The 11,601-nt window shown below is 40.3% G+C and overlaps 1 protein-coding gene across 8 annotated transcripts in view; it reads left to right on the top strand.

The window, feature by feature from the left end:
- Utrn (utrophin) overlaps nt 1–11,601 on the top strand; it is a 494,125-nt gene that overhangs the window by 340,755 nt on the left and 141,769 nt on the right. For all 8 annotated transcript variants that reach the window (XM_021221246.2, XM_029532896.1, XM_029532895.1 and 5 more), the window contains one exon: nt 645–817. In XM_021221246.2, the coding sequence (XP_021076905.1) occupies nt 645–817 (173 nt within the window). The remainder of the gene's footprint in view (nt 1–644; nt 818–11,601) is intronic.

The following is an 11,601-nucleotide window of genomic DNA, read 5'->3' as shown; positions in this document are numbered from 1 at the left end:
TAACATGTTCTTGGGATAGATACTATAACAAGTTCTTAGGATAGATAATGTAACAAGTTCTTCCTTACCTTCTCTAAGTAATTTCAGTGTTAACTTTCACTTTCCTATTTAATAGAAGAAAAATTATTTTCCCCTTATTAGTTCTTAGTGAAGGTAAACATATATATGAATATTTCTCAAAGGTTTTAGAATAAGTTGTATGAGATTAAAATGACAGGTAGAGGGAAAGTAAGTTTGTTAAAATGCAAAACACATCGCAGATTACATGGTGTCTTGCTTTGGCCGTGCATAAAGGGTAGGAAGAAATAATCTCACTGAATGTTAAGTAAAGTTTAGTGACTTATAATAGTAATAAAAATGTAAAAACTGCCCACTAAAATACTAACATCAAACAGGATGGTGCGTGAATGTAGATTATTATAAATTCTGCTTTTAGGACACAGGGAATGGATGTATTAGAGATGTAAAGACTGTTATTTTCAGTGCTGGAACTGTGGGAATACTTGGTTTTGTTTTATATTACTGATGGTAAAATAAAGTCTTTTGATTAAAAACAGTTCTTCTGCACATCCAAAAGTAAATATCCTGCAGCGTGCCCCAAGTGACCTTTAGCATTTGCATCATCTCTTTGCTTTTCTCTTTAGGACATCCAGGCAGAAATTGATGCCCACAATGACATATTTAAAAGCATCGATGGAAACCGGCAGAAGATGGTGAAAGCTCTGGGGAATTCTGAGGAGGCGACAATGCTTCAGCATCGACTGGATGACATGAACCAAAGATGGAATGACTTGAAGGCAAAATCTGCTAGCATCAGGTCAGACTGCTCGAGATTAAAAGAAAACATGTGCGTGTGAATGCGTGCGTGTGTGTGTGTGTGTGTGTGTGTGTGTGTGTGTGTGCGCGCGCGCACTTATGTAGATTTGGGTCTATCAGAAAGAGAAAGGATTAGTACAACTCTATCAGAATTTGTTTAAGATTGAAATCCAAAGTCTGTTTTCTTGCCATTTGGTACTGAAGACATACTTAACAGTAGAGGACTTAACTGTGGATCAGGTCTTGGGTTCAATCCTCAGCACTACCACGAGAATAAATACGTAGTTGGAAGTTTTCGCCTCATTTATATACCCAGTGCACTCTACTATTTGTTCCAGGATATCCATAGTCATGTTTTAAACCTTACAACAATACGGGTAATAATAATAATGTCACTGACACTTGCTAATTGCTAAGTGTTTATCATTATATTACATATTTTATACTGTGTTAGGATCATTAGAGCCCTATTGGTCTATCTATCTATCTATCTATCTATCTATCTATCTATCTACCTACCTATCTACCTACCAACCATCCATCCATCTATTTATCTGTTTATTTGAGACAAGGTAGTAATACTGGGTGACTTAGAAGTCACTAAATGACCAGACTGACTTTAAACTCAGAGTTATCTGCTCACCTTTGCCACTCAAGTGCAGGAACTAAAGACATTTATTTTTCACAGAGCAGGCATCCTATAGCCCAGGCTGACCTTGAGTTTATCATGTAGGCAAGGTTGGCCTTTAAGGATTTGTTAGAAACAAAAAACAAAAACAAAACCCTTCATTTTCATTATGTGCATGTATATAGCCTTTGTAAATGTATGTATACCATGTGGGTAGCAGCCCATGGAAGTGGAAGAGGACATTGAATCCCCTAGAACCGGAGTTATGGGCAACTGGGAGCTGCCACATAGATATTGGAATCTAACCCGGCTCCTCTGCAAGAGCACTAGGTGCCCCTAACTTGTGAACTATCTCTCTCAGGCCCTGGCCTTGAACTCTTCATCCTTCATCCAGAGTGTGCTGACACTACATACAAGTCCCATCCTGCCCATTTAGAACAATTACCTTACTTAGCAGTCTTGGACCATGTACTAACTTATCCATCACTTTATGGACAGCAGTTGGTTTCACACAACTACTTAATTTATACTCCGATGAGCTCTCAGAATGTGTCTCTGTTGTTAAGTGGCACATGACTGTTCTTGAAAAAAATCCCGGTAAAGTAGAAGGTCAGGATTTCCATGTAAGAAATTCAATGAATATAAAGATTGAGATAATAAGATAATAGCCAGAATTTGAATGTAGATTTCTTTAAATCTTGGTATTGAATCTATTTTGCCCCATCAAGTGTCTATGTCCACTTTGAAAATATATTTATTTATTGGGATTAATTGCCTCTTATAGACACTAAAATAGACACTAAAATGTAGAAGTGATGATTCAGTTCTGCTTTGGATGAAAGTAAAATTCAGTTAAGTATGGACATTAGGATCAGGGGTCTGACAAGGAAACAGCATTGACAAATTACCCAGAGTGACAGACTGGTGCCATTATTGGACTTCAGGCACATTTTAAGTTCATACTCAGTAGCTGATAGACAGTTTCTAATTGGCAATAAGTTAAGGGGATACTTACAGAAGACCATATTAGCAAGAGTGATAATTCTAAAGAGGAATGTTGGTTAAAAAAAAAAAACAAACCAAACAAACAAAAAAACCCCTTAGATTTGGTTGTATCACGTGTTAAATATGCTTAACCTTAAAACCAAACGGTCCCGAATTTGATCCTTGCACTTTACTATATATTTTCTGAACTTGGACAAATTACTTTACCCCTCTGAACTTTGCCAAGGTGTACTATCTGTATCCAACACACTTGATTGTCAGGAAGACTAACTAGAATGATTTGATTGTTTCTCAGGCTCTGTAGACCCTGGTAAAAGTAGACTTTAGGCTATTACTCATACACAAGGTTGGGTGAGTGGATCTGATTCAGTAAGTGTTGGGAATCCTTACAGCGACTGCCAGAGAACAGAAATCATCCACTATTATTTGTCCTGAATGATTTTCTTATTAATAAGGAAAGGTACCATGTACTCTACTGGGTCTCATAAATTTAAACTTACAACCCCTCTATTTCTTAGGAAGAGTGAATTGTGGCATGCTATGCACTCTTCTCTCTATAGCTCCAGTTAGAAATTATCTTTGCATCAGCCACCTGTCCTGTTCATTTGTGCTAGAGATGGAAGCCCAAGCTTTGCTTATGCTGAGTAGATACTATCTATGTTTATGTCCATATGGACTCACTTGTGTTTTCTATGATTAGATATGTGTAACTAAAGATGAAAGAACTTTTCATATTTTAATCTTCAAATATGTAAAAAATGAAATCACGTATCATTTATGAATTTGTATGAAATAGTGGTTTATTTTTCTCAGTAGTGGGCTCTTCACATAGGAAGCTCAGCTTAGAAAGAAGTGGAACAAGGCCGTGTTGGAGAGCATTGTGCTTTGGAGAGACACTATGTTCAAACACTGGTGTTCTCATGTACCAATCAGTGGGCAGGTTACTGACCCATGTTTGTGCTTCAGTTTCCTTGTATGTGAAGTAAGAGTAATTTCCTTAGTGGGGCTTCCATGCATGCTTTAGTTAGCCCATATGCAGTGTCTGCAAGAAGTGGGTCATGGTTATTACTGTTATCGGCCACTCCTTGTATGGTACTACAGAAATTCCTTTCCTCCCCATCCCCTTCCATATCTTAGTCATTAGTGTAGGAACTGTTCGAGGGACATTAAGTGCCCACTGTCCTGGCTGGATTCTGAACAAATGTGAAAGAAAAGTGGGTTCAGCAGGATTCCTTACGAAATCTAATGCCATGGGAATGATGGACAGAAGCCGGGTGAAAGGAGCTGGCTTAGAGCTTAGATTGCTAACCTAACCCTAGACTGATGCAGAATTCCCAGTAGTCACTACTCAAGGTGGCTTCCGAAGTGAGACACCCTCCATGCAAGGTCTATTGAACAGCAAAATTCTTCTCTGGACCAGTCTATAGCTGGCTCCGCCTCCTTCATTATACACGCAAATGATGTGGGTGGAGTTGTGGATCACTCCTCAGCCCTTTCCTCTCTGGCTTTAGGAGTCCAGCCTGGTTCTCATATTGCCTTCTGTTGATATCAGATTCTCTGATGTCTTTAATATTTCTGCAGACTCTTCACCACTCTTCCCTGAAATTAATTGAAAATTGACTTTTCTCTTAATTGCCATATACTTTACTTGAAATGTTCTTTAACAGAGGTTATTTTCCTTGCCTAGAAGCCAGTGGGAATACTCTGAATATTAAGCCTCCTATGGATACCAAACATTAGGATCTCAGTCATAAACTGGCTGTGGAAGGCAGTTTGCCTGCAGAAGGAGCCCTGTCACATAGGGATAGGTGGCCAATTGACAGCCTCTTGTGGCTACTCCTGCCTCGATTCACATCTCTTCACATCTCCCCGCCCCCCCTCTTTTTTTTTTTTTAAAAGAAACAATGCATCTATATTTCTGCCCCTTTAGCATCTTACTCCTAATCTCTAGGGCCATATGGTTCTTTTCTCTTTGAAGTACACACACTACTGCCTTTTATCCTCCGCCCTCAGCTCTCAGCCTTGGTGGAAACATTCACTCTGGTAAACCCCCCCCCCCCACACACACACACAGAGTTTCTCTGTGTAGTCATGACTGTTCTGGAACTTGCTCTCTATGCCAGGCTGGCCTTGAACTCAGAGATTTGCCTGTATCTGCCTCTCCAGGGCTGGGATTAAAGGTATAGACTATCACCCAGCAATAACATTTTTTGTATTTTAATCTTTAAGTTTCTCTTTGCACTGTCTGTGAAAGCTCTCAGCTCCATTCTAGTCTTAAGTCCTATAGTCCTGCTCATCCTGGCCTTCCATTCATTTCATCTTCATCTTGGCTTTCTTGAGATCACCCAGCCCCCAGGGGACCGTGGGCAGGGTGTTCTCCAGAGGCATTCCACTGGACACATGAATTCCTCAGAGATGGGCCTTGATTAAACCAAATCAAACTTATGCATTATTAATGAAACCCTCTCATATGAAAGTGATGGACCTTCTCTATCTGGGGCCCCTTTCTTCCTTAGCTGGAGCCATCTATGTAGTATTCTATAACTGTGTTATTTATTTCATACAATATATTTATAATTAAACTACATTACTCTAGCCACCTGCAGTATATTTAAAAATGTAAATCCTCCAACATTTCCTTTTTAGTCATTGATTTAACATTTTTCACTCAATTTTAATCATACTCCGTCCTCTCCCTCAGGACCTCTCAGGCCACCCTAACCTTGTTCCAGTCTTTTTCATGATGGATTGCTTCATTTCTTTCTTAGTTTGGGTTTCCAGTGCTGTAATAAAAGCAATTTGGGGAGGAAAGGCTTTCTTTCACTAGCACTTCAACATCACAGTCTTTCAGTGCAGGAAGTCAGGGCAGGAACTGAAGCAGAGACTACTAGGGAGCCTTGCTTACTGGCTTCTTCCCTGGCTTGTGCAGCTTTCCTATACAACACTGGACCACAAGGGTGACCCCACCCACTGTGAGCTGGGCCTTTCCACATCAGTTATTAATCAAGACACTACCCCACAGACTTGCCTACAGGCCAGTGTGATAGAGGCATTTTCTCAACCCTTGCCACTGCTCGCCCAGCTTGGAGCTCTTCCTAACACATTCTAGTCAGAGCCCTGCCCTCCTATTGTCCCCCAACCCCCTGTTGAGCTTTCTCTTCTACTTCTATTCACATTGATATACTGGTAACCACTTCCTCTCTATCCCCTACTGTAGATCTTGGGTTAATTGCCCCCTCCTTCCCCCCTCCATCCTTCCCTTTCTGTGTACCTGTGTGTTCATGACGCATCTGCATGTAGATGTACGAACATGGAGAGATTAAAGATATGTATTTTCCTCTATAGCTTTCCAGCTTTTAAAAAACAATTTTTGTTTTTGTTGTTGTTGTTGTTAATTTTGAGGCAGGTTCTCTCATTGAACCAGGGGCCAGGAAGCCCCAGGGATTTTCCTGTCTCCACATCTCCATGGCTGGGTTACAAGTGCCACTTTTTATGTGGATGCTGGGACTCTGAACATAGATGCTCATGCTTACATCCCAAGCATCTTACCAAATGAACCATCTCCCTAGATGTGTGGTACTTTAGGAAGAGAGGTGGGAGGCAGAAGCTAAGGTTTCTTTGATATAATTTGATACTGCCTACTATTGCTGTTATAATTCTGAATATTTTTCTATTTTATTCACTGCCATTTCTATCTTCAAAGGTCTTGTTTTCTTTTCAGTTTCCAAGCCTTTCTTTCTCTGGATGACTTAATTATTTTCTGAGGATGAGGTCATTTGATTGATAACACCCTGCCCCTCCAAGTCAATAATACTTGTGGATTATGTATTTCAAAAAGTGTCTAGTTCATATTGCCACCGTGGGGAAATGTTTCCTTTAATTTGTTTTTAGGAAGTGGATATATATCTCTTTATTGTTTTGGTTTTGGTTTTGGTTTTGGTTTGTTTTTTCATCAAATCTACTCTTAAATATTTATGTACATCACCCACTTTAACCATGCTGTGGTTACTGGAACAGCTACCTTAACTATTTAAAGATTTTTGGATGACCATGATTAAGCCTTTTAAATACTAAAATTCAGTGTGCTAAATGTGCTGGATCGTCTTAAATACAATCCATAAACATTATAATATATATTATATAATGTTGCATAACATTATATATAACATTGATTTTATATATATATATGTGTGTGTGTGTGTGTGTGTGTGTGTATCTCTATCTATCAATCTATCAATCTGTCTATCTATCTATCTATCTATTTATCTATGCCAGTACACAATGGAGTATCAGGTCAGTATACAACAAATTAGCTGAAGACTTAAAATTTCACTTATAAAATAGGCTTTTAGGAGTGCTGGCAGTACTTTATGATCACTTTTAAAACTGAATTGGAATTATACTAATAAATTCAAGACCGAATGACATGGCTTACATTTTTAAATTAAATTTATTTAATGTAAGATTATGTTAATTAAATATCCACTTATCGGCTTAATGATGTTTAATATAGATCCATCCTAACACTGGGTTTCAAAGGCTGGGCAAGTTGTCAAATGTGGCAGAAACAGAGTTTAAAGATAAAATTCTATCTTGCATTTCTTTTATAAGCCCTTTTAACATTTGGGTCATTGTTCTCCAAGCCCTTATGGGCGATGGCTGTTCGCCATCATCCTTGGTGTCACATGTTGTCACGTTTTACAGCGCCATTCTTAGCCTTAAGGGCTTGGTTTTGTTAACTACATTACAAAGCTCAAGTCTTTTCCTAAATGTAACAAAACAAGATTCTCCTCTCCTCTTAGAACATTCTCCAGCAGGGCTCTCTGTGGTGACAGGAAGAAGCCCTGTCAATGTGGTCACACCATGCCTTGTTAGACATAAGTGGCATTTTGAACTCTTAAATCATGGCTAGTGTGCCTGAGGAGCTGAGTTTAAGTCCTAGTTATCTGAAGATGTGTGTTTCCATAGCTGCATGTCGCAGGTGTCCGCCATATCAGGTCATAGCTCTGGGTGTTCTTTAGTGGCTGAACTTTAAGGACTGTCTGTTTTATTTGGTTGGCTGTCCATGCTCATTTGGGGAACAGGAATAATCTCTTTTGAATGTTGTTACTTTACATGTACATTCTTAGTTACATTTGTTGTTGTTGTTGTTGTTTTTCATTGTAACACAATTTAAATTAAGTGGGCTTCACAATATCTGAAAAAAGATCACACTTGTACTCAGAATCACAGATTTCATCTGTGTAGGCTTTTATGCTCCGGGAGGTACTATGTGTATGTCTATGTCTGTCTTCTCTTCACTGAGATCCTTACAAAGCTTAGGAGACCGAGTTTGCGAAAGTGTTTTGACTTGTGTACCATTTAGTTGAGCAGTTTATAGTTTTCCTCCTTTTGCTGTTGCTAACCAAAGCCGTGGTTGGCTGAAGTCCACAACTTCCTAGTGCTGCCTGAGACCTTTGGCGGCCTCAGTGTCCCGATATTTAGCAGAGTGGCTGTCAGCTTTCCCATCTTGGGAGTGTATTTGGTGAACTTGAAATTTTTCCCAATTTGACCTTCAAATATTCACATTTTGCCTTTTGTTTTGGAAGTCCTGCTGTACCTAAGGCGTGCTCCGTGAACATTGGTTCATACTGATGACTGAGAACTGTTTTCCTTCCTGCCTCTCCCCTCCCCACCCCCTCTTACCCTCCCACACCTTTCCTTCCCCGTTTTCCTTTGGACAGGGTCTCATGTATCACTGGTTGGCTTGGAAGCCACTGTGGAGCCAAGAATGATCTTAGACTGTTGATGCTGAGGTTACAGGAGGGCACTGAGATGCTGAGGTTACAGGAGGGCACCACCTCACCTGGTTTATGAGATGCTGGGGGACCAAACCAGGACATGTGCATGCTAAACAAACACTCTACCAACTGACTTCTGGCTCTGTTCCCCAAGCCGGTATCTTTTTGCTTACGTGATTTTCTTTGTGGATAATTACATTCTGGAGAGGAATCAGATCACTTGTTTGATGATTAGTTACTTTGAAAAATTACTTTGGTGATTTAAAACAGATATGAGTGTATACATTTCACTCTGTAGTTCTTTTCTTACCATAGCCAATTGGTAAGGAAAGCTTTTAATAAACATTTTTCTTCTAATTAAGTCTATAATTTTTGAATAACTAGTCATGTAAAATCTTATAAAACTTAGAGCTTTATAAAATGAGATTTCACCCAGAATGGGACATCTGTGTAAGGCAGAGAATCCATTGTAGATACCATGTAAGGTTAATACTATAATCAATGAGAGGATCTATTGTATACATCTTACATATGCTAAGTATGAATCGATGTCAATTAGACACTGCGATAATTATTGAAAACTGTTTCTACAGATAACGAATTAGGTAAAGCCGTGTTTTACCTGAAAAATGCCCTGAACATGTGGATGACCTGCTATCTGTAGTGTTGGGACAATTCGAGCTGTAAAATGTTTATAGTCAGTGGCGAGAGACCGCAACTAAACCATGTACAAACATACAGTTTCTCCTTACAGAGCCTTCCACCCACTGGCCAGGAAAAGACTTTCATCTTAGAAGATGAAAGAACTAAACTGAATTCGGAACAGCAAAGGCTACTGCAGCAGGCTGGGCCTCTTTGGGCATATGGTAGTAATCTGCTAAGCGCAGAGGTGCAACGTACTGGAGAGTAAGCAGAACAGGTCCTCCAGGCAGAGATTCTGCCTGATGAGCTCAGTGTTTATTAAGGGAAGGCAGAGGTATGGAGACACACATGGAATCGATGCTTCCATTTTCATTTCAAAGCTGCTTTAGCGTCTCTTGTCAAAGTATAGCCTTCATTTGTGCAGATGGTCCTTCGGGGGCTGGATTCCTGAACATCATAATGCTCAATGATCAATCTCAGTGTTTCTGTCTAGTCAGTAGAGTCCATTGCACTAGGAAGACATTTGTGTGCTCTTCAGGAAGCATATAGGACTTTATTATCAAGGGACATGTTATGTAGCTTAGTTCTTGATTGATGATGAAGTTACAGACACTGATGATGTCGCATCAGATCTGGGTAAGAGGTCGGATATGCACAGAAGGGGTTTACTCAGTAGATAGTCAGCACTTCTGGGTTGAATGGAGACCTGTGATTTCTAGCTGTCTTTTGCATTTAACAGTGGTTTGTAAGCACTTGCAACAGCCCTGTCAGGTATACATAATACAACAGGTATTTTGCATTATGGTTCATAACTGTACAGGGATTTTGGTTAATATGATTAGAATGATTTAGACATGCTCTATGGCAAGAAAATTTGTTTATCAGGATGTCTTGTCCCAAATTAATAAGAATACAGGAAAGCTGGAGCTCACGTAGAAGCAGGATCTTGTCAGAACCCAACTTTATCAAGTGAAGTCAATCCTGGCATCTGTGGAACTAATAGAATCAATAGTAAAAGAAAGAAGAGAAAATGAATGTGTTTGTGTGTGTCTTTTGTGTGTCTGTGTCCTCATGGGTTCATGGTCATGTGTGTAAGTACATTGGAGGCCAGAAGTTGAAGTCTTGTGTCTCCCTCTGTTTTTTTTTCAACTTCATTAATTAGTCAGGGTCTCCAGCTGAACTCAGAGCTCATGGATTCCAGCTAATGTAGCTAGATTTCTTCGCCTGTCCATTGCTGGGATTATATGTAGCCACCATGCCTGCCTTCCTTTTTTAGTTGTTTTTTGCTTGGTGGTTTGGATTGGTTTGGGTTGGGTTGGGTTAGTTTGGGTTGGTTTGGCTGGTTTGGGTTGGGTTGGTTTAGTTTGGGTTGGGTTAGTTTGGGTTGGTTTGGGTTGGTTTGGGTGGGGTTGGCTTGGTTTTGATGTGGGTTCTGGGGATCTGAATCCAGTTTTCATGCTTGTCCAGCAAGCACCCTATCTACTGATCCCTTTCCCAACTCTAAACTAAACTGAGATTTAAGCTATACAGTTTTGAGGTAGTTTCAAAATGCTTTGGACATGTTTAAGACTTAAAAATTATGTTTTAGCGTTTTATAGCTAACCTTTTGGAATGAGGCATAGCGTGTTCAAGATTGAGTAGTTGGTTTTATTAGCCAGATGGCAACGCATCTGTGAAGAGATGGGAAGATAATTGGCCTTTGTAGTAACTGTGTGAATGCCGGCCTGTGGTATTTTCAAGTGCACCCAGAGCACCCGGTTTTTCTTTCAGTCTAGAATATTGGATGGTAGACTCCGGTTATTTTTATGTGAGCTGGAGACGAGCTAGATGAACTTTTAACTAACACTTATGATAATTGTTGAATGAGGATCGCTGGAAATAGCACCTAAATGTGATCAATGAGGTAATGCTTGTGGTGGTACCTCTAGAAAAACTGTTCACTTTGAGACAGACGCCCAAGTGGAGCAGAGGTGCACATTACTTCATGGTCTGAGAGACAGTAGTGGCTGAGCCTGGTGGATAGCTTCCATGTCCTTGGTAAAGAATCAGACTTATGGAAGTGAGGATCCTAATGTCAACATCATGGTGAAGGTTGTCTTAGAAGACATGGAGTCGGCTCAAGGGGAGGTCCCAAGGCCTGACACTATTACTGAGGCTATGGAGTGCTCACAAAAAGGGACCTATCATGACTGCCCTCTGAAAGACCCAACAAGCAGCTGAAAGAGTCAGATGCAGATATTTGCACCCAACCAATGGACAGAAGCAGCTGACCCCTGTTGTTGAGTTAGGAAAGGGCGTTCCTGTAGGAGGACCAGCAGTCTCAATTAATCTGGACCCCTGAGATCTCTCAAACACTGGACCACCAAACAGCATACACCAACTGATACGAGGCCCCCAACACACATACAGTAGAGGACTGCTGGGTCAGTGTGTATTCAGAGATGATGCACCCAACCCTCAAGACACTGGAGGCCCCAGGGAATTTGGAGGTCCCGTGGCATGGGGGGTGGGGACATCCACGTGAAGACAGGGGGTGGGGAGGAGGTATAGAATGTGGAAGAGTGGGAGGGTAGATGGGGGGATAAAATATGGAGTATAAAAAATAAAAATAAATTAATTAAAAAAATAAAATAAAGACAGAGTCTGAATGTGTGCTCTCTGTAGCTGAAGCTTCCAAGATAACTCTCAGTCTCTCTCTCTCTCTCTCTCTCTCTCTCTCTCTCTCTCTCT

This window comes from Mus pahari, chromosome 21, assembly GCF_900095145.1.
Source record: "Mus pahari chromosome 21, PAHARI_EIJ_v1.1, whole genome shotgun sequence".
NCBI lineage: Eukaryota > Metazoa > Chordata > Mammalia > Rodentia > Muridae > Mus > Mus pahari.
The sequence above is the reverse complement of the archived record's forward strand: the minus strand, read 5'-3'. Positions and strand labels throughout refer to the sequence as shown.